This window comes from Pan paniscus, chromosome 18 (genome assembly GCF_029289425.2).
Source record: "Pan paniscus chromosome 18, NHGRI_mPanPan1-v2.0_pri, whole genome shotgun sequence".
NCBI classification, from domain to species: Eukaryota; Metazoa; Chordata; class Mammalia; order Primates; family Hominidae; genus Pan; species Pan paniscus.
In genome coordinates this window covers 8,102,751-8,126,815 of record NC_073267.2, presented here as the reverse complement: position 1 = coordinate 8,126,815, position 24,065 = coordinate 8,102,751, and the positions used below count along the sequence as shown (strand labels likewise).

Here is a 24,065-nt window from a genome sequence, read left to right as displayed (position 1 = left end):
CATCAAAAGAAGGTTTTGGGCCAGGCATGGTGGCTCACACCTGTAATCCAAGCAGTTTGGGAGGCCAAGGCAGGAGGATCACTTGAGGCCAGGAGTTTGAGACCAGGCTGAGTAACATGGCAAAACCCCATCTCTACCAAAAAAAAAAAAAAAAAAAAAAAGCCAGGTGTGACAGCCTGTACCTATTGTCTCAGCTACTTGGGAGGCTGAGGTGGGAGCATTCATTGCTTGAGCCTAGGAGGTTGAGGCTACAGTGAGCTGTGATTGTACCCCTGTACTCCAGCCTGGGTGACACCCTATCTGAAAAAGAGGTTTTCATTCTTTGTAATAAATAGAATTTTATATTGCTGATATCTATAGATTTTTGGCTATAGATTTTGACTCAGTTACTTGGAGCTTACATGTAGAGGTACAGCCAAAATCACATGTCCCAGGCTTCTTGGCAACGTTCTCTTCCTCCCTGATGGGCCTAACTTCCTAGCAACCATAGCCATGCCACATATTCCAAAAAGAATCAGAGAAACGAGGGCTTTGGATTTATATTCTCTCTCGGCAAGAAAAGAAAATCCATAGCCCCACTGGTACAGCTGGAGGGCCAGGTGGTATCATTTCTGCCCTTTGGAACTAGCAGTCATTATTACCACAGCACTGGGAAGAACATAGCCAGGTGAGACTGAACACTCACCCTCCTGTCCAACATTATACTCCAGAACCTTGCTCTCATGCTTCATGTCTGAACCCAAGGCAAACCTACTGCCCCAAAATCAGCATTAAGTATGTTTAGGAAAGACAAAGGTGGAAAGAGAAATACATTTTGAATCCCAAGGAAGGGGGATGAACTAAAAAGGAAATAGCCTCATCTATTCTCAAGTTCTCACTTTTTAAGCAAAGAGAATACATTCTTTTTTATTATTATCATTGTTTTTCTGCGAAAATTCTTTCTCTCTTTGCTTGTCACCTACTTGGTATTCCTCATTTAGAGTTGAGATTTGACAAAGTTCGGTGCAGAAAGAATGTGCTCCAGACAGTCCTCAAAATGCCAAACAGACTTTCCTACCTGTTCCGTTGGGCAATTCTACCTCCCACCCAGACAAGAAGTGGCATGGCCTCCCTGGGTTATCAGGTTATCAAAATTCTCACCTGAGGGTTGCAATGTAACCAGAAAGACCTCGCCTGGTCCTCTCTATGAGCAGGGAACCTTTGCCACGATGCACAGGTGCCAGGCAACCTTGAGAGCGGGTGCTAAGGTTGTTTTTTCTGACCCGCCTCATGGTCAGAATTCTAACTCAGGGAAGCAGCAATTTGCAGTTTTTAAAAAGATGATGAATATTTTTACCTCTGCCTTAAAAAGGAGAACAAAACAAGCACATTCTGAGCTTGGCTTGCTGGGCATAGGGCTGGGTGTGATGCTGATGTGTAACCGCTTAAAAAATCAAGACTGCAAGAAGGGGTACAGAGAAGGGGAGTCAGAGACACACCTAATGCTACTGAAGAAAAGAGATTGGTGGCCTGTGCCCTGTCATGAGCAGGTATAATCAGTAGGGCAGATAACGGGGACCTTAAGAGGACTGCCAGACAAACGTGACTTGCTTACTTTAAAATATTTTTGCAAATCATACATTCTGATCCTCTTGTATCCTAGTTATTGTTCTTTTTTCATCTTTTGTATTTTTAGGTGATATCTTCCTTTTTTGCATTCATGCAAATATACCATTTTATATGTTAAAGGCTTAAATAAAGCACCCTGGATGGATGAAGGTACTGATTTTTCATCTTAGATGAAAAATCCAGTCCTCTAGTTTCTGGTGCAGAGAATTCATATTTAGAAGAGGGGCGCTGTTGATGAGCATCTGAAGATTCATTTTCCGATGGGACTATGAGCCCTCTCATCTCACTTTTACTCCAGTGACCTTGGCACATGCAACTTCTCCTGCCAACATCCCTCTTTCCCCTCCCTGGGAAATTCTTACGCAACTCTCACTCTCAGCTTAAATGTTCCTTCTTTCCAGAAGCCTTCTCACAATATCAGCCTGCCTGTCCGGACTCTCAGTGGCCTCTCCCATCACCACAGAACAGCACAGGTTACTGCAGTCACTCATCTTCCTAGTCCATCTCTCCTGCTACTCAGGAAAGCCCACGAGGACAGGAAGTACTTCTGTCTTACTCATGGTTGGCTCTCATGAAATGCAGCAAATACTTACTGATATCTACTTAATCAAAGATCAAAGTGTAGTTTTTTTTTTTTTTTTTTTTTCTTAGAGACAGAACTTCCCTCTTCTTGCCCAGGCTGGAGTGCAATGTCTTGATCTCAGCTCACTGCAACATCCACCCCCCGGGTTCAAGTGATTCTCCTGCCTCAGCCTCCCGAGTAGCTGGGATTACAGGCATGCACCACCACACCCTACTAATTTTGTATTTTTAGTCAAGACAAGGTTTCTCCATGTTGGTCGGGCTGGTCTCGAACTCCCGACCTCAGGTGATCCGCCTGCCTCGGCCTCCCAAAGTGCTGGGATTACAAGAGTGAGCCACCGCACCCGGCCAGATATCTTAAGTATATACTTAGGGAGTAGCTATATCTGTATACAGCCCTTAAATAGACCATATCAGAGGTAAACGAGATGGTTGGGTAAATCTTGTAAAAAGGAAAAATAAATTACAGGATCATTCGCCCCTAAATGCTTACGAATTCTCATTTTCTCTCTGACATCTCTTTAAAATGTGGATTTTCTGCATTCTTGCTATTCATCCATACATTAAGTACTTGAGTTATACATTTCCAAGATAATATAGATACTACCTGGAATATAGATACTGGATCTATATTCCAAAGTAATATAGATACTGGATCTATATTCCAAAGTAATATAGATACTGGATCTATATTCCAAAGTAATATAGATACTTGTTCTGAGATAAGGACTCAGTCTGTCACCCAAGCTGGAGTGCAGCGGTGCAGTCATAGCTTAGTAAAGCCTTGACCTCCTGGGATCAAGCAATCCTCCTGCCTCAGCCTCCCAAGTAGCTTGGACTACAGGTGTATATCACCATGCCCAGCTAATTTTAAATTATTATTTTGTGGAGATGGGGTCTCACTGTTGTCCAGGCTGGTCTTGAACTCCTGGCTTCATACAATACTCCCACCTCAGCTTCCTAAAGGGCTGGAATGTTAGGTATGAGACACTGCGTCCATCCCTTAAGTACATATGGGTTTATATGTCCGCATACACACACACACACACACACACACACCCAGCCCACACAGCCTTCAGCATTGAGTGGCCTGCCTGAAGAACTGCTCTAGAGAACGAAAGACAAGAAGGTGAGTTCCTGGCTCGTAAGGGCCCACTCATTTCCTGGCTGTCTGTCCAGCACCAAACGATGAAAATGAGGCCATAGCAACAGTTCAGGTTTCTGAACCATTAAAATGGAAATGCTCCTCTAAATAAGGCCCTTTCCCATAAAGGATAATGTCAACTATGAAAAATATCCCTGTGTGAGCTGCTGCCCCCATTTAGCAGTCCCAACTGGACTGTCTCAGTGCCATTCCAGCAGTACCTAAACAGTCAGCTCCAACACCTGCAAGACAAGCTCTTTCAGAGGGCGCATACCCACCGAGAGAGGCTATTTTGGATGTTTCCTAAACCAAAAGAATAAAGACCAAAAAAAGGCAGCTTCACAAAGTCAGGCTCTGGATGCAGCAAACTTAAATGGTCTTTCTCCTGAAGCCCCCAGAGACAGGCTAATCATGGGAATGACGGAAGATGTCTTAAAAACAGTATCACCATTGTACTTTCAAAATGGCAAATGATATTATTCTAATGTTCCAAAACAGCTCTCAGAAGGAATTAAATAGCTTTCTTCATTGTAACTGGCAAAAGTTACAAAACAAAATATAAATTAAACATATTAAAAAACAACAACAACAACACATCTTTGAAGGCAGTGCTGCTATAGACAGACCTAGGGTCAGAACGAAGTTGGTCAACATTCGGGTCATCTACAATTTCGCCAAGAATACAGAAGGCTCCAGTGAACAGAATTAGGCTGGGCACATTTTTCTCTCAATGCACTTTGCTTTGCAGGTATAGAAATAGTCCCCGTAATAATTTTCCTACAAGAAGCAGGAAGAGAGTTAAGTTCGAGAATGATTGTAAAATATCTGGAGCTATGGAAAAATGACAAGGTCCCTGAAGGAGTATTATCACAAAGTGTAATGGATTCTGTTTTGCTTTTGTTTTCGCTCATCTGACAGATTACATCACTTTGGCCATGGAGGAGAAAATACTGGGGTTTTCTTTCCTTGATATGACCAACATCGTCCTAGTTAATTAGTACTAAATTTACTTAGGAGGGAGGAAGGCTGTCCAAGGAATAAAGAAAAAAAAATCAAAGGTTTGTTTTATGGGGGAAAGATGGTTATATATATCCAAAAGAGCTGGCACTGTGGCCTGTGACACTTCAAATAAAACCAGTACCGCTTACTGACCCTCCGTGATACTGACTTGCCTCAAATTGCCTGTGTAAGGAGAGTCAATGGGCTGAAATCAGTATCTCTCAACATTTGCATTCATAGTCTGAGGATGCAAGGAGAAGGGAACTTAAAATTCCTAATAGCCTGGGGAGTGGCAGCCAGGAGACCAGGCAGAGCTATTGAAAGCATTCACTTTCTGGTTACCAAGATCCACATCTTTGTTCTCCATCATTCTCGCTGTTAACCCCCTGTGTCTGCTTATAGGCCTCATGTGTTGTTTTCCTCAATGGAGCTAAAACACAGGTTGCTGAGCCCTAACTTGGGAGTTTTGAATTCAACAGGTCAGGGCTGGAGCCTGAGAACTTGCATTTGTAATCAGTTCCTAGGTGATGCTGATATTCCTGGTCTGGGACCACCCTTGGTTAGCCACTGATAGAGAGGAGGTTTTAGAAATGTTTCTGTTTTTTTCTTCTCCCAACATATTTCTTTTGTTTATTTGTTTATTTTTGAGGTAGGATATTGCTCTGTTCACCGAGGCTGTGGTGCAGTGGTGCAATCTCAGCTCAGTGCAACCACCACCTCCTGGGTGCAAGCGATTCTCCTGCCTCAGCCTCCCGAGTAGCTGGAATTACAGGCACATGCCACCACACCCAGCTAATTTTTGTATTTTTAGTAAAGATGAGGTTTCACCATGTTGCCCAGGGTTGGTCTTGAGCTCCTGACCTCAGGTGATCCACCCACCTCAAAGTGCTGGGATTACAGGCGTGAGCCACTGCACCCAGCCCATATTTATGTTTTGAAACAGAACCTCTCCTGAACCCAAACCTCCCCATAGAGCCCCTGACTTTTATTAGCACTAGGGAATCTACTTAAAAATTGGTTTCCTTGAAAAAACAAACTCAAAGCAATGGCAAATTGCTAAATGTGGATCGGTAAACATACTAAAGAATAAAATTACATTCAAAAGGTTGGTGTATATGAGATTTTTCTCCCCTACAACCCAGGAAAATAACTGCACTTTATTAATACAGAATAATCACATATTTACCTGCTCATGAGACTATCAACTCACTTTTTAATATAAAGAACATAATTATCACTGAAAAACAAAAATGTAGCAACATCATTATTTTTTTAAGCATGGATAATTTTCCTCTGGAAACTTGATAAATATATATATAAAACAGCAATTTAAAATTATCCCCTTATACATTTTAAACTGAACCCGATGTCTTTCCCACCATTTTGAAAACGGAAGGTGGTCTCTAAAGGAATTCCCACTGAAGTGTATTTTCACAATGAGCTGATTAAGACAGTGCAGTTGTTTCCCCTTATTCATAACAAACATTTAAAAATAAACTAAACAATTCTAAAGTGAATTAAGTTGCTTACCTTTGAGCCTCGCTCATTAAAAATAATTTCAACATCTAAGATTTTACCAAATTGCTGCAAAGAAATAGAAATATCTTATAAGCAAGAAGAGAAATGCAGTAGACATTACTATGTACAGTAGTAATTGTTTCCCACGTCCATTTTTTTCTCTTTTAATATCAAGGATATACATTTTATGTTTTATGGTTAACGTGCTTGAAACAAGAGAAAATAAAACCACCCATATTTTCTCCTTATTATGGAATATACCGGCAGGGCTTGATACAAAATATTAATCAAGAGGTTAATTCTATTTTTCTTTTTTTCCTGTGTGCATGTCTGCTTTCCCAGGCACTGAGCAGCAAAGATTAAAAGTGGCTAGTATGTACATACAATGATCCTTCTGGTCTATCCCACTAAACACTGGGAGAAACACCCTTGATGAAATGTGATTTTGATAATCAATGTCCAGTGAGAATTTGATGTGACTGGTGTTGGCTCCTAGCTCACATAAAATCTAGGAGCAGCTCTATCATATGAGCAAGAAAGTACAAACACAAAAGCAAACTCCACTATCTAGGCACTATCATCATGATGGTATCAGCGGTTGTGATTAGTGCTTGGGCTGAAATTCTCTCAAGATAATTCTCCATCCACATTGTTAAATAAATAGATTTTAGACAACTAGCATGAATAGGCTCTATAAAAAGTCCAGAAACAGAGACTCAGATTCTAAATAGAGACAAATAAAATGCAGACACTTGGTTAAATTTAAATTTCAGATTTTTCAGGATATGTCACACACAACATTTGGGACATACTTATACTTAATATTTGTGGTTTATTTGAACTTCAACTTCAATGACTGTGTCTTACATATTTTTTAAATTTGTGAAATCTGGAAGTCCCAGTGAGAAATGTACATCAAGCAATTCTTGATCACGTTTCAAAACAGGAAGTATGGGCTCTAGAACTAGGGGCATCGGATCATCTGAAATCCTTTCCCCCAACCTTGGAATTTTTTCAGTTTTCTGAGATCACATGAAGTACTGTGGCCATTTCTTGACTACAATAGCCTAACCTGCATAAGTACGAGCAAGTGAGAGAGAGGGTAATGTAAAATCGTGTACTGTGGCCCAGGGAAAAATAAAATGGGAATTTTATCTCCATGCAGAACGAGAGCAAATGCTCTTTGAGTGATTAAAAATTAAACAGGGCAACATAAATATTTCCATCCTCTTTTTTTTGTTTTGTTTTGAGCTTTCCTATCATTCCATTCATTTCTACATTCTGGATTTTAATTGCATCCTTTATGACCCCCAGAGGTTTTGTATTCCATCTGTCCCTTGAGTGGAGAGCATTACGTGTGCTTCTGTGTAGCAGAGGACAGAGTGACCGGGGTGAGGGGTGGGGCAGGATAAAAAAGGAACAAACAAAAAGACCACACAAGAAGCAGGGGAGGTTTGCCTGACTATGTGTTTCAGTCATAGAGTACCCAGAGACACAGAGAGTCAATGTCAAGAGGGTCCTACTAACATTCAAGAAACAAATTATTTAGAACATACAGATAGCTATCCTCTGGAATGGACAAAGAAATCCACCCTCCCAGAAACAGTAGAAACAAATGTATATGCCACTTGAATACAGACAGCCCAATCTTGAAATAAAAATAGTTTTGACTATGGGACAAAGTAACCAAAAGTTTGTCATTCTGTGCCATAGAAATGTGCCCGTTCCTCAGGATCCATAGACTATACAGCCTGGGGAATCACAGACGCACCTATTTCAAGTTGTGAAACAAAGAACTACCAGCACTTCTGTTCAGAGAAGCAAAGGATAGGAAGAAACCAAAGAGAAAATACTCAGAAGAGAACATGGAAAGGGGTCACATTGCTTGCACGCACAATGGAAACGCCAACAAACATGCAGCTTACTCATCCTGCAATCTGTGGACTTAGATCTTTTGGTCAAGAGAATATTCCTTTACAGAGCATTTTCAGTGCCCTAGTTTTAGGCAGAGAAAAATCACTGGAAATAGAAGAAAACTTTCAGATTGGGGAAATGAAGGATTTGCCATTCAAACGTGAGCTGAATTTCATAGTAAAGAAACCTCCAGTTTTGTGAACTCCTCAAGCAGTAATTTTGATACCAACCACCCTTGAATATTCAGTCTACACAGACGCTATCATATTTATTTCAGGCATAAGAGCCTAGAAGCACATATATTTACAGAAAGAGAAGCTTGAAAAGGACTTCTTCCAAAACCACGATGCAACTGTCATCTATGGAACATTCTCTAGGCAGTCAACCCAAAAACATTTCCTTTAAAATAAGATCTGATTGAGACAGAACCAATCAAACAGCAATCTTGGCAGGTGTCATTCCCTAAATGAAACAATGACATCAGCTGCCCTGAAATGGTCTCAAAGTTTGCTTCTGTGGCAGTTGCTGTTAGGTTGACGGTTCTCAAAGCCGTTGAAACAAGCCCAAAGAAGAATGCTGATGTAAGCCCCATTTCCAAGACAGTTGTGTACTATATTTATAGTATCAACAGTTTAATTGGGAAGTTTGCTACTAATGATGTAAACACAGCTGGCACATTTTCAATTTAAATAGACACGACTCATTCGCAGACATAACTAGCATTTGTTTGCTCAACATCAATGTTCAGCTGCATTCAACAACGCCTCAAATCCACACAAAGTTTCTCAACAGCTGTATCAAGAGCAGGATCCAGGCCAGGCATGGTGGCTCATGCCTGTAATCCCAGCACTGTGGGAGGCTGAGGCGGGCAGATCACAAGGTGGGGAGTTCGGGACCAGGCTGGCCAACATGGTGAAACCCTGTCACTACTAAAAATATAAAAATTACCCAGTCATGGTGGTAGGAGCCTGTAATCCCAGTTACTTGGGATGCTGAGGCAGGAGAATCACTTGAACCTGGGAGGTGGAGGTTGCAGTGAACCAAGATTGTGCCATTGCACTCCAGCCTGGGTGACAGAGCGAGACTCCATCTTAAAAAACAAAACAAAACAAGATCTAGAAGCTTACAGTCACACACGCTTTGGCAAATACCTACCAAGCATTTTTAGATGTTCTCAGATCAAACAATATTTCTCTGAAAAACTGTGAGGGATGTTCAATGGATACAGCATAAAACGTAAAAGTAAAGGTTAGTTCAAAGATTGTGCATGAAGGCCAAAGAAAGGCATCATCCCAGTTTTTCTTAGTGTCAGCTTCCTGTTCAGAATGCAGAAGTAGAAGGTACCACGCCCTGTCTCCCCATAATGACTTCACTCATAACATCATGGTAGATGGAACTTTCCATTAACGTCGTAAGTACAGGCAAGCCCGTCTCGTGACTAAAAAGTGATCTTGAAATCTTCCTTTGCGTGTGCTGAAAGTCATGTGATCTGTTTTTTTGTGACAATAAAGAGAGGTTTCGTGGACCATTTTCCTGCCCAGAGGACCTATATTTTGTTTTGTTGTGGTTTTTTTTTTTATTGTATTGTTGTAGAAACCGGGTCTCCCTATGTTGTGCAGGCTGGTCTAAAATTCTTGAACTCAAGCAATCCTCCCACCTCGGCCTCCCAAAGTGCTGGGATTACAGGTATAAGCCACCATCATGCCTGGCCAAGACGGTCTGTATTTTGACCCCTAAAGTAAGGCTGTGGAATCAACAAGGGTGTTGTGTAAATTTGAGAACTAGTCATTGAGCAACTGTTTCTGACAATTCCGTGAAGGCATCCAGAACATCCATCCATCTGTTGTAGCAGAAGTCTGGATATATCACAATCCACTTCTCTCACTTCAAACCCAGAATGTTTAAATTTTAAATATTAAGTTAAACATTCTATTTAGGGTGCAATATATCGCAATTAATTTGCTAGAAATCCATATATTTCTCTGTTGGGATCATCAAACATTTATCTGTAAAGAAAATGCATGCTCATGCATGATACCTAACGTGAAGACAAAGCTCAAGGAAAAAGTAGCCACATATAAAACTAACATCCCTTCCAATGAACCATTTAATATCAATGCCACTGCACAGAACAGATCCATTCACTTGAACCTCAACTGGTATTTTTAAAAGACGATGGCTTCTGCTTTGTATACTGTAGCCATATATCTTGCCCAAGGAATGTTCCATCTCAAATGAGAAAAAAAAAAAAAAAGATGAGCTAGAAGATTTAATGCCAAACATGGGAACAAATGCTTCCAATGAGTAGAAAGTAAAGAATATGAAGCACAAGGTGGAAAAGGTAATCAGGATTTCAATCTTCATGATGTGCTAAAGATACAAATTAAAAATAAAATGAGTCATCTGCAGTAACCATTAGGCATGTAACGGTTGCAGATGGCATGGTCGAATTATTAGTGGTTACAGACGTTGTAATGATCACTGCCACGTTTTAGGCAGTTTGAAGAAGGAGGTTGCTTTTTTGTCTTGTTTTGCTTTTGACTTTGAAATCCCATGCCTATATTTAACAAGAGACAAAGGGGGGAAAAAGCACAAAGATCTCTGTGACTGTTTTTCTCTGTAATTGTCCTCACTGTAACCCCTGTCAAAGTGGGAAGACAAAGACAGGATAGAGCACCAAAAGGAAAGAAGATGTCTCATGTCCAAATAACGTGAGAAGTACCGAATTGGAGTTAAACTGTAGTTTCTTGCAGTAACTATGACCCAAAAGAGGAAACCCTCCTAAATTCCCTAAGCTCCAGTGCAGGGAGCCAATGAGAATGTTTACAGATGCTTCACTATGTGATTCCTGCCACTAAATGTATCCTATAACAAGAACGGCTCCATGACCACCAGTGTTTGGCAGGAAAGAAGAGATTTTTAATGCATAAAACTGCATTTCTTTAGAATGGTGGTTGTAAACTAAGGAGGCTTGAAAGTCATTGCAAGGGGGTCTATGAATCTGTATGTTCCTGGCACTTTTATAGACAAAATTTACAGAAAAAAATAAATCTTGCATACTTTTAAAAAAATGGACACAGATGCTATTTGTGATGAACAAGGTTGAGTTTGTGCACTGAATGCATGGTGCGTTCTCTTAATTGACAGGTATTAAGTGTATCTATCATCTTGCCAAATTGACATCTTGTCAGTTGCTTGAAAATCTTGACTTGAAAGTGAAGTGGTGAATGCATGTAGTCCCAGCTAGTCAGGAAGCTGAGGCACAAGAATCACTTGAACCCAGGAGAAAGGTTGCAATGAGCCGAGATCATGCCACTTCACTCCAGTCTGGGTGACAGACTAAGACTTTGTCACAAAAAAGGGGGGGGGTGCCGGATGGGTGCAATGGCTCACATCTCATGCTGTAATCCCAGCACATTGGGAGGCCAAGGCGGGAGGGTTGCTTGAGGCCAGGAATTTGTGAGCAGCCTGGACAACAAAGTGAGACTCCATCTCTATTAAAAAAAAAAATACTTAAAAATTAGCCAAGCATGGTGGCTTGTGCCTGTAGTCCCAGCCACTTGGGAGGCTGAAGTGGGAGGATCCCTTGAGCCCAAGAATTTGCAGTGAGCCGTTATCACACCACTGCACTCTAGCCTGGGTAGCAGAGGGAGAACTTGTCTTTTTAAAAACAAGAGCCCCGAAACTAGTAGATTTGGATCAAGTTTTGATGACCGGTAGTACAATTTTTTGGCAAGATCTTGCTCCTTGCCGTCTACCCTACCTCTATAATACTAGAGAGACTCAGGATCCCTTCTCTGATTCCTGTGAATATTTTGAATACCTCTATGACTTAGCATTGTAGCCTGCAGTAACTTTCACGATAACTGAGTGACACCATGAAAGAGTGTCAGGGCGGTCATTAAGGGGATCAAATTGAAAGCCAACATCACAGTGACACTTGATGAGAAAAAAATAGACTGCATAGCACGATGTCTTCCTAACCTGACATGGCAAAGAGAATATAACTCCTCTTACCGCCCATCATTCAAACCTGGTTTACTGCCTCACACACACTTAACCTCGACTCTCACTTTGAATGCTCTGCACTTTTCAAAGTCATCTTTGACCTGAAAGTGCCCGAGGGTATCTCTGTTCTGCAGGAGTTGGAAGGCTCAACTCAAGGTTATTACCAAATGAGAGAGATAAAAGTGCAAGAGCTGACCTTTTCCTCTGAAATGTCAGCATTCAAAGCTGGGTATCTTCAATATTAGGATGCTCGTTCTGCTTTTGTGTCAGATGCATACTTGATAACCATCACGTGTGTATAAGAAGTAAAAGGTGCAAGCTAATCCCCAACACACAGTGCCTCTGAGTAGTGAACCAGAGCCTCCCATTTTATGTGGAGAACACCACCAACTTGGCTCGGAATGAGGCATTCAAGTTGGGCATCTTCTTGTTCCTTTTGTGATATTTGCATCCATTTATAAACTCTTAGAGGAAGAGTCTCTGAGAAGCCCACCATTGCTGTAAGTCAAATGTCAAGGATATAGTTATTTTCATTGAATCCACAGGCACCTGCTATCATTGCTGGGATGTCATGGGCAAATTGGCTACATTTGCAAACATGAATGATATCCAAGCCCTGTCATAGCTTTGTCCTTTGGTGTAACACAGGTCAAAGAAATGGCAAACTCATGTCTTCCCAAAGTGGATAGTGAAGATATCTTCGAGAAAAAAATAATCAGGGGCAAGATGACCTATAAAAAAAGCAATGCTATTATTTTCTCCTGGGTGAGTGGTGACTTGTGGCCTGCTCTGTGTTTCACCATGGTGCCTGGGCAAGGCTACACTTCATGGCATATAGCACAACAGTAAGTACCTCTGAATCCTTTTCACTGATTTCAGAAGAACGTAGACTTCAGGAATCAACATGGACTTAGAAACTGGTAGCTCATTTGGTGTCAGTGGTGGTGGTTTTGTTTTGTTTGCTAAAATCAGCTTTATGCAGAAGTAGTTGTTCTCTGCTGCTGCATCTGAAATCTAAATGCACAGTGCCTGGGAAAGACTAGGGAATGCAGGAATACACTATGAGTCACCCTCTGGATCATTTGACAACTGTAAAAGAAAGCAAAACCAAGAGGACTCGATGTGTATTTTTGCTGCAGTATGATGTCCTGGGCCATTGGATTTAGGACCATCAATAGGCTTCCTTCAACAGTGGCTCATCTAGGAATTTGTGTTCCATTTGGCCTACAAGTTAATTGTTAGAAGAAAACCACTTGGTAAAGTAGATACATGGTGAGCATATGTACAGAAATACATGCTAAAACCATAAAGAGATTCTAGCCACAATATACCTGCAGACTAGGCTCTAAATTGTTTCTCCCCATACAAACATCTAACCTTAGTATTGTAAATACCCCAAACTTACATGAGACAGGGAGGTCTCTGGAACCCCCAGAGCGGGCACTGCTGGGAAGAAAGGTGATACTTACACCAAACATTTGTCTGAGGTCCGGATCCCGGAACCTGAAGGGGATATTGGAGACATGCAGCCGCTTGGGCTGAGACTTGTTTTCCGTGTTTTCAGAAGGTTGTGTCTGGGGCTGGCCATCCGTCGGTGCTGCGTCATCTGTCTGCTAAAAGAACAAGAAGAAATCGAAGAGGTTCTGAGTGGACCACAGTGCTCTCTTCCGATGCTCTTTTGCTTGCCATGAGTGGCAGGAAAAGATCAGAACTAAGGAATCTGAGAAGGGAAGAAAATGCTGACGCATGCATGCATGCATTCATTCAACAAATGTTTTCTGAGCGTCCACTGAATGCTCATCATGAATCTGGGATTAGGCAGTGGGCAAAGCAGACAAAAATCCCTGCCCTCAGGGAGCATCATTCTCATGAGGGCAACACAGACAATAAATCCATAGATAGAGTGTTGGCAGACAGAGAAAAGCACTATAGGCTAGAAAAAGCAAAGGAAGGGGACTGGGAGTTGCTGGGGTTGGGAGGTGGGGAGCGAGAACCTCATCAAGAAGGGGGTAATAATCATTAAAGGCAGGAGAGTGTGTATTTCTTAACCGACGCTGTTCAGAGTCTGAAGATATGCCTACATAATTGTTCAGGTAATTGTGCAGATAAAACATAATTAAATGTAAAAAATTTGAAAAGACTAGTTGGCATTCTGGAGTTCAAATAACCAGCTGACTGACTTATTCTTTTGAGGTTCTAATTGTACAAACTTTTGCTGCCCACTACAGTTGACCACGTGACAATTTACATTTAACTGAATTAAAATAAGATATTTAACTTTGTTAGCATTAGCTGCATTTCAAGTGCTCAAGAACCACATGTAGTTATTGCTTCCATACTGAATAATGCAAATACAGAACGTTTCCATCTCTGCAGAAAGTGCTGTTGTGCTCTGTTTGCCTAGACCATGGAACATCATTAGCATAACTCATTGTTTCACCTCCGCTGTCTTCCAAATAAGGCTGTATAACATGATGTTACATTGACACCCACATATTTGGCAGGAACGAGGGGAAAAGTCACAGTCACATTAGGTATCATTATAGCCACTGCCATACTCTCGGTTCTAGAGTTTTAACATTTCAGACATTTAGCATTTGATACTTTCTCTGCAATTAGCAAGTATTGCCTCTAGCTGGCAGTAAATGCCATGCACATCAGATACCGACTTTGAAACTATGATAGAAAGCTTACACAGAAGCCTATCAAATTTATGAGTGAGGAATCATCCTGACCTATTTATAAGCAATCTAGAAGTACATAATTGGGACAAAACTATCAATGTAGGCAGCCAGGTGTAAAATAATAACGACTGAGAGAAGACAATCTTACAAAGTGAAATACAAAACAAACACTCAGATAACATGGGCATAATTAGCAAGTTTCTCATCAGCCCTGGTATGTACTGGAAGGTTTCATTTGCATTTTCCTTCCTAACACACCCTGAATTGCATTTTGAAATAAAGACATCTTGTTAGCTGGCAAACCATTCTTCCAAGCTGCTCTGGTATCAAAAGACCTACCAGTTGATTCAGCTTTTAAGTGCAAAGTCATGTATTTAGACAATGTACTTAGTCATTTTGCCTATACTGTTGGATTGAATAGGAAGCAGTACAGTGGTCATTTTCTTAACTGGTAAATAAAGAATAATGAGTTCATACCTTTTGAGGCTTTGTGATTGAATAATGTGTGCTAACCTGGCCAAGTTCCTGGTATGTATTCAATAAATGGAAAGTGACGAACTGTTTAGAATGATGGTAAGTTTTTTAAATACCAAAAAGAGAAATAAACCTCCTTTGAGAAACACACAGGAAAGGTTTTCATTTGCTTATTTTTAAAGTGTTTACACATCTTTACTGAGCAACTGCTTTGTGTTGGACACATAAATCAGCCCTCCTTGTCACATGCAATTCCAACTTTAGTGCATGACACCAAGAGAGAAAGACAATCATAAATAGAATCATTTTGTCATTGTCTTTTGTTGTTGTTTTCTTGGAGTTGGGTCTTGCTCTGTCACTCAGGCTGGAGTGCCATGGCACAATCACGGCTCAGTGAAGCCTTGAAATCCTGGGCTCAATCTTACCACATCAGCCTTCCAAGTAGCTAGGATTACAGGCACGAGCCATTACACCCAGCTAATTTTTATTTGCAGAGACTGGGTCACACTATGTTGCCCAGGCTAGTCTTGAACCTCTGGCCTCAAGTGATCCTCCTGCCTCTGCCTCTGCCTCCCAAAGCACTGGGACTACAGGCATGAGCCACCATCCCCATCCGATACAGACTGGTAAATGTTAGGATAAGAAGCCATCACAAAGGGCTGAGTAACCTTAAATCAAGGTCATATGACACTGCTGGAGGTTCAGCAAGGCTTGCCAGTTCTGGAGGTTAAACGTTAAGTGGGAGATGTCTAAGAGAAGAGGTGAAAAGGACTGAGGCTATTCCAAGAGAGGGCAGTGCATGTGCAGATGTGCAGAGATGTGAAATGATGTCTTGGATTCAGGAGAGTATGTGTGGACTCCAGCACCACTGGTCAGATGAGGCATGTATGAAGGGAAGGCAGGAGGACAGGTTTCAAAGATAGTCAAGGGGCTAGATCAAAGGACACTGTGCAAAGCAAGAGTCTGAGCTTCATCCTAAGAGCAATAAGGAGCCACCTAAGGATCACAGCAGGACTGTGGTATGACCAGCTTGTAACACAAATGATAAATGTCTGTTTAATAGTTGGCTCACTCACTGACCGAATGAATTATTAGTACATGAATAAACAAATGCATGAAGAAGTGTACAATCAATGTCGCCACCTTCATGTGATAGTCGAAGAGCAACACTGTAACACTGAAACCCAAACAGAGCAGAATTTGCGTTTTCTCTGCTGAGAATACGAGGTTTGGTGCCATGTCCATGACACAGAAATGAGCTCGAATCCTGCAACTGTCACTTTTCAGAAGTTAAGGGGTTTTAGTACTCTACACCCAGACTCGGAGTTTACAGATGCTGTAGCTGAAACCCTAAGCTTCCAGTCCATTCTTTTCCATCCTGTTAGAGGTTCCTGTTTCAATGCAAAAACAAAATGAGCTCCTTCTTATCCTGAGAAGGAAACATAGATTTGGATTTGTGTGTAACTGCTGGATGTTTCAGTTTAATGAACCTAATTAGGAATTACAGAGATTATGATTAAACATATTAAATGATTAATAGCATTATACCGCTCATGTGAAAATTAAAATTAATCATCTCTAGTCAAACAGCACTTTGGAGAAATCTTTGCATTGTTTCTTTTGATAAAAACATACAGTGCTCAATTAATCATTTTGTAGTGTATGCTTATATACAAATGCCTATAAGCTGTTACGGAGAAATACCTGTGTATTAAAAAGAATCCTTAAAGCATGCAAAATAAAAAAGTAAGCCAAAAGTGTTTCAGGTCATTGTGGGTGTATGGAAAGGGAAAAAGAAGAGTGTTAGGAAGTAGAGGTTGAGGAGTGAAGAAAACAACAGAAAAAGGAAATCTCTTTCAGCCTGCATGCCTTTTATATGGTGGGATGCAGCACAATGAACCAGGGTTTTGGAATCCCACAGACCATCCCTGTTATTTGCTAATCTTAGGCAGGTCACTTTTCTTCTCTGACCCTCACTTTACTTTTCCATCAAAGGACATTAATGGGGTAATGGGGCTAGGTGCAGTGGTTCATGCCTGTAATCCCAGCACTCTGGCAGGCTAAGGTGGCAGGATCATCTGATACCAGCCTGCAGCACAGTGAGACCCTGTCTCCACTAAATAAATTTTAAAAAAAAATAGCTGATCATGGCCATGTGCCTGTCATCCCAGCTACTTGGGAGACCGAGGTGGGAGATGGCTGGAGCCCTGGAGATCAAGGCTGCAGTGAGGGAAGATCATGCCACTGCGCTCCAGCCTGGGCAATGGAGCAAGACTCTGCCTCTAAAACAAAAACAAAAAGGACACTAATGGTACTAAGCTCACAGGATAGTGGGAAGGATGAAATGCAGCGGGAGATGACAGAGCAGCTACCGCAGAGCCTAACGCATGTTGGGGTTAGTGATCATCACCAACCCCTCCACTGAGTGTGATCTCTTTTCTTTCCCTTTTTTCTGGGACCTTCCAGGGAAAACATATTTAGGACCAGCCTGCGTTTTATGTCTCTATATTCGTTTCCTGAAAGAGGACCATAAAGCTGGTGGCTTAAAGCCACTGGACTTCATTCTCCTGTAGTTGTAGAGGACAGAAATCTAAAATCAAGGTGCCAGGAGGGCCACACTCCCTCTAGAGGCTCTAGGGAGGAATCATGCCTTGCCTCATTTAGCTTTTGTTGGCTGCAGGCGTTCCTTGGCTTAGGTCCGCATCCTTCCATCCTCTGCTTCAATCTCCACAGTCCCTACTTCCCTCTGCGTGGCTGAAACTCCAATTTCCCTCTTCCTTTTTCTTCTTAAAACGATACTAGGGTCGGGTGTGGTGGCTTACACCTATAATCCCAGCACTTTGGGAGGCTGAGGGGGGGCAGATCATGAGGTAAGGAGTTCAAGACCAGCCTGACCAACATGGTGAAACCCCGTCTCTACTAAAAGTACAAAAATTAGCCAGGTGGGGTAGCGCGCACCTGTAATCCCAGCTACTCGGGAGGCTGAGGCAGGAGAATCGCTTGAATCCAGGAGGCAGAGGTTACAATGAGCCGAGATCGGGCCACTGCACTCCAGCCTGGGTGACAGAGTGAGACTCCATCTCAAAAAAAGGATAATTAATTGTTGAGCCCATCCTAAATCCAGGAGGATTTTGTGTTGATCCTTGGTTACATCTGCAAAGACCTCCACCCCCACCCCCCCAAAATAAGATCACATTTATGAAAGTTAAGACAAGGACATATTTTTTGGAGGTCACCATTCCCTCTACTACATCTCTCCACCAAACATATAAAGCAAAGGTGTATGCAGTACAAACAAGCAGCTGTTATCCAGGAGGCAATGCATCCTCCACCACTTCAGGCAGCACGAAGTTCTCAAGATGAGTGGCCTCAAAGCAGGTCTAGGAGAAGGAGGAATGAATGTTCCTGCCAGGCTGTCATCTGTCAATAGGAGTTGTGACGGTTAACAATGAGTGTCAACTTGATTGGACTGAAGGATGCAAAGTATTGGTCCTGGGTGTGTCTGTGAGGGTGCTGCCAAAGGAGATAAACATTCAAGTCAGTGGACTGGCCAACCCACCCTCAATCTGGGTGGGCACCATCTGATCACCTGCCAACACGCCTAGGATAAAAGTAGGCAAAGGAACATGGAAAGACTAGACTGGCTGAGTCTTCCAGCCTACAACTCTCCCCCATGCTGGATGCTTCCTGCCCTCGAACATGGGACTCCAAGTTCTTCAGCTTTTGGACTCTTGGACCTTCGACCACAGACTGAAGTCTCTACTGTTGGCTTCCCTACTTTTGAGGTTTTGGGACCCAGCCTGACTTCCTTGCTCCTCAGCTTACAGAGGGCCTACTGTGGGACTTCACCTTGTGATCGTGGGAGTCAATACTCCTTAATAAATTCCCCTTTACATAAACATCTATTTTATTAGTTCTTTCCCTCTAGAGAACCCTGATACAGGTGTCACTTCAATGAGACTCCCCAAAGAGAAGACTTAAGTCTTCCTCTCTCCAGCCCACTCTCCCCAGTGGCCTTCGATCATGGCCCTGGATGCAATGACGCCTGGCTGGAAAGCCTTTCATCAGCCTCTTGAAAGGCCATCAACACTCAAGGACAGACATGCTGCCTGTATGTTCCCAGTACCTACTACTGTGCCTCATTCAACTTGAGAAGTCATTATAGCATCCCTGAGAAGCTTGCTGAACGTTATGGCAAAAGCATAGTGTGTAATTCCTACGGAAAAGAAAATGTGAAAAAGCTAGGAAACTTGCTAATAGGACAAACCATCTAGAATGCACATTCCTGAAGGGCAGTGGCTACGGAATTCATAGTTAAAGTTCCTAAAGCTGTAGCACATCAAAGCTTAGTGGGAAGTAATCTCTGAGAGAACTCCTGATTTATTTGACCTTTTTTTTTTTTGAGACAGAGTCTTGCTCTGTTGCCCAGGCTGGAGTCTAGTGGCACAATCTTACCTCACTGCAACCTCTGCCTCCCGGGTTCAAGCAATTTTCCTGCCTCAACCTCCCGAGTAGCTGGGATTTACAGGTGTGTGCCACTGTGCCTGGCTCATTTTTGTATTTTTACTAGAGACAGGGTTTCACAATGTTGGCCAGGCTGGTCTCAAACTCCTAACCTCAAGTGATCGGCCTGCCTTGGCCTCCCAAAGTGCTGGGATTACAGGCGTGAGCCACTGTGCCTGGCCATAAAAGTTACGTTTGGCTCTAAAGTGAGACCTACCTGAATGGACATTACCATATTTGGGAGATCAGAAGGTAGGACATAGCCATGCAGTAAATTCAGAGAATGGAGGAAATTGAGGGCAGTCAGTAAAGTAAGGATGTTAGAGGTGGACGGCAAAGTGGCCAGGGACACCCCCTTCTCAGTGGTCTCCAACCTGGATTGTCATTGGCTCTCTAGGTCTATAAGGTTCAGTGTTCTCGGCTGTGACTGCCTCCCACCTTGCCTGCTGCCTGTCTCCCATTGTCGCTTGTTGGCCTCTTTGCTTTTCCTGACCCCATCTTTGGTCTTTGCATTCATTCTGCCCTTTGCCTGGAAGACTCTTTCCCTGGGACACCACCTGCAGCTTGCCCTCTTGCCGATACAATCTCTGCCCAGGTGTCACCCATTGGAGAAACCTTCACCGGCCCTATGATCTACAGCAACTCTGCACCAGCACTCTCTCTCCCCTTGATCACTGATTTCTTCACAGCATACATCTCTTCTTGCCTTTTTATTATTTTATTCTGTGATTTTGTATATTGCCTATCTTTTCTACCAGGTTGTAACTCGAGGAGAGCAGAGACTGTGGCTTTTCTGTTCACTGAAACCCTCTACCACTACAGTACGGTTCCTCAATGTCAGTACCATTGACATTTGGGGCTGGTTCATTTTATTTATTTATTTATTTGAGAGAGACTCTCACTCTGTTGCCCAGGCTGGAGTGCAGTGGCTCCATCTTGGTTCACTGCAAGCTCTGCCTCCTGGGTTCACGCCTTTCTCCTGCCTCAGCCTCCTGAGTAGCTGGGACTACAGGCGCCAGCCACTACGCCCGGCTAATTTTTTGTATTTTTAGTAGAGATGGGGTTTCACCGCGTTAGCCAGGATGGTCTCGATCTCCTGACCTCGTGATCTGCCCGCCTCAGCCTCCCAAAGTGCTGGGATTACAGGCGTGAGCCACCGCGCCCGGCCTATTATTATTTTTGATGGGTGGGTCATCCTGTGCACTGCACAATGTTCAACAGCATCACTGGCCTCCACCCACCACATGCCAGTCGCCTACCCGTGAGTTGGAACAAAAAATATCTCCTGGGATTCAAATGTCTCCTGGGAGGCAAAACTGTACCACTTGAAACTGCTGACCTGGAGTCCGTGGTAAGTTCTCAGTAAATATCTGAAGCGTAAATGACTAAGCCTTACCATGAGCGACCTGCAAGTCTGCTCACTTCAAGTCTCTGGATCTCCATTTGCATATACATAAAATGATAAATGTATACTTGTCCTGGATGCTTTACAGTGAAATGACATCCAAGTCTTTGTGAATGGTTAAGTCCCTTGTATAAAGAGGGGACATAATTATCGTGATCATTATTAACAGTATTAATAACCATCAGTTTTGTTTTGAGATGGAGTCTCACTCTGTCACCCAGGCTGGAGTGCAATGGTGCGATCTTGGTTCACTGTAACCTCCGTCTCCCAGGTTCAAGCGATTCTCCTGCCTCAGCCTCCCCAGTAGCTGGGACTACAGGCACATGCCACCAAGCCCAGCTAATTTTTAGATTGAATAGAGACAGGGTTTCATCATGTTGGCCAGGCTGGTCTCAAACTCCTGACCTCAGGTGATCCACCTGCCTTGGCCTCCCAAAGTGCTGGGATTACAGGCCTGAGTCACAGCGCCGGGCCTAGCTTTTGTTTTGTTTCTCAGGCCCATGCACAACTCTGAGATGCAGCCTCCCCATCAAACAGGAAAGGCTGCAGGACCCTACACAGATGGGAAGTCCATTAACCCCAAGAGGTGGGTTTCCAGGCGGCACTTGGCAGAGCTTCCCTGATAAACTCATTAGGACCACAATGCCAGCTTCTACCCGGGCCCAGTGTGAAGGCCTTATTAGGAGGCGGGATCTTTGCCGCAGAATTTTTCTTAATAAACAAACTCCCCAGGTATCGGCGCAGGTTATAAATGTTAAGAAAACACCACTGGCACTTTAATCTCCTGAAGATCACTTAGTGCTTCCACAAAGACCTTAATAAAGAACCACGGGGCTCCCTCTGCTATAATCGTTCCTAATTCAATGAATAGCTCTGAGCAACCCAAGACTAATCCTGGTGAAATTGGATTTTGATATCGACCAATCCAGGGATGACTGTTGGAGAGAAAATGCATAGTCGTGTAGAGATACATGCCTTTTGGATTCTGTCCCCCTCCTGGGGTTTCCTCTGTCTGACCCTAGGGAGACAAGACTGAGGCCACCTGCGTGGCATCTTCTAGTGATGACCAGGTAAGTGGGTACAGAAGCACAGGGAAGGATTTTTTTTTTTCTTCCTTAAGTTCTGGAGTACATGTGCAGGTTTGTCACATAAGTAAACGTGTGCCATGGTGATTTGCTGCACCCATCACCTAAGTATTAAGCCCTGCATGCATTAGCTATTTATCCTGATGCTCTCCCTTCGCCCCTTCCCCCAGTGTGTGTTGTTCCCCTCCCTGTGTCCATGTGTTCTCACTGTCCTGCTCCTACTTATGAGTGAGAACATGCAGTGTTCGGTTTTCTGTTCCTGCATTAGTTTGCTGAGTATAAAGCTTCAAGCTCCATCCACTGTCCCTGCAAAGAACATAATCTTCTTCCCTTTCATGGCTACATAGTATTTCACGGTGTATATGTACCACATTTTCTTTAATCTATCATTGATGGGCATTTGAGTTGATTCCATGTCTTTGCTATTGTGAATAGTGCTGCAGTGAACATACATGTGTATGTGTGTCTATAATAGAATGATTTATATTCCTTTGGTATATACCCAGAAATTGGATTGCCAGGTAAAATGGTATTTCTGGTTCCAGGTATTTGAGGAATCACCACACTGTTTTCCACAATGGTTGAGCTAATGTACATTCAGGGAAGGAATATTTATGGCTAGGTAGCTCTGCATTAAAACTCTAGTTTCATCACTAGTCCAGCTATGTACATCCTTCTGAGCCTAGCTGCAAGCGTAGATAAATGACTTCTATCTCAGGGTTGTCTGTGGGTCCAGGGTACTGGTGGCAGTCCTTACTCATCCAGTTTCAGTTGAGTAAAATGTGGTAGATGATACCACCATGAATTTGTCAGTAGAAATCAGAATACAGACAGAAATTAGAGATGTTGAAGTTCTGTGCTCAGTGGGGGAGAGGGAATAATTAGAAATAAAATAAGAACTGTAGCAAATTCTATTTGATGGAAATGAAAAATACATGCACTCATCACACAGCATTAGATATAGCTCAAGGATGCTGGTGAAGGACTTTAGAGAAGCCTGTCTTGTAAAATAAAATGTAAGTGATATACGTCATTTTAGAATTCTTAGAAGTCACTTTTTTTAAAAAAAAAAAAAGTAAAATTTTAAGAACGTTCATTTTAACCCAATTTATTAAGGATATTATTTCAACATGCTATCATGTAAAAGATATTTTATATTCTTTTCTTTTTGGAGGATGTCTTTGAAATCTTGTATTTTACACATCTCCATATGGAAACTGAATTGTCATTGGAAATACTTGATTTATATTTAGTCTTTGAAAAAATGACATTTGAAGGATCCCCCAAACAAACTAATAACAATCAAGTATCAGTGCTTACATTTAAATTGAAGTTAAATCAAGTTCACTAGCTGTATTGTTTTGTTTTGGTTTTTTTGGAGACAGAGGCTCACTCCCATTCCCAAGACTGGAATGATCAAGGCTCACTGCAATCCCAACTTCCTAGGCTCAAGTTATCCTTCTGCCTTGGTCTCCAAAATGTTGGGATTACAGGCATGAGCCACCACACCTGGCCTCACTAGCTGTATTTCAGGTGCTCAACAGACACCTGTGGTTGGTGGCTTTCTGTGGAAGACAACATAATGACCCCTTAAAGATGTTAAGGTTCTAATCCCTGGAATCTTGAATAGGATACTTTACATGGCAATGGAGAATTAAGGTTGCTAATCACATGACCATAAAATAGATTATCCTGGATTACATGTGTGGGCCCTGTATAATCACCAGGATCCTGAGAAGTGAAACAGAGGCCAGTGGCATGGAAGAGAACCCCCAATGTCAGAGTGAACACCCCGTGAGAAAAACTCAACCCACCATTACTGATTTTGAAGATGGGGAAAGGGGCCATGAGCCCAAGAATGACAGTGGCCTTCAGGGGCCAGGAAAGGCATGGGGAAAGATCAAATTATGAGCCTATAGAAATATCATCCTGCCAGCTACAATCCTTGTAAACCTGGTGAAACCCATGCTACACTTCTGATCTCCAGAATTGTAACCTAATATACTTGTGTTGTGGAAGTTACTAGGTGTATGGTCATCTGACAGCAAAAGAAAACTATTGCACGCTCATCAGAAAGCACAGGTATAGAACATTTTCATCACTGTCAATGGGACGGTCCTGTTTTAGAGCCATGGTGTGCT

At 42.5% G+C, this 24,065-nt stretch overlaps 1 protein-coding gene across 41 annotated transcripts in view; it reads right to left on the bottom strand.

The window, feature by feature from the left end:
* RBFOX1 (RNA binding fox-1 homolog 1) overlaps positions 1 to 24,065 on the bottom strand; it is a 2,479,284-nt gene that overhangs the window by 119,755 nt on the left and 2,335,464 nt on the right. For all 41 annotated transcript variants that reach the window (XM_063598326.1, XM_063598327.1, XM_063598325.1 and 38 more), the window contains 2 exons: positions 13,243 to 13,386; positions 5,864 to 5,917 (listed from right to left, as the gene is read on the bottom strand). In XM_063598326.1, the coding sequence (XP_063454396.1) occupies positions 5,864 to 5,917; positions 13,243 to 13,386 (198 nt within the window). The remainder of the gene's footprint in view (positions 1 to 5,863; positions 5,918 to 13,242; positions 13,387 to 24,065) is intronic.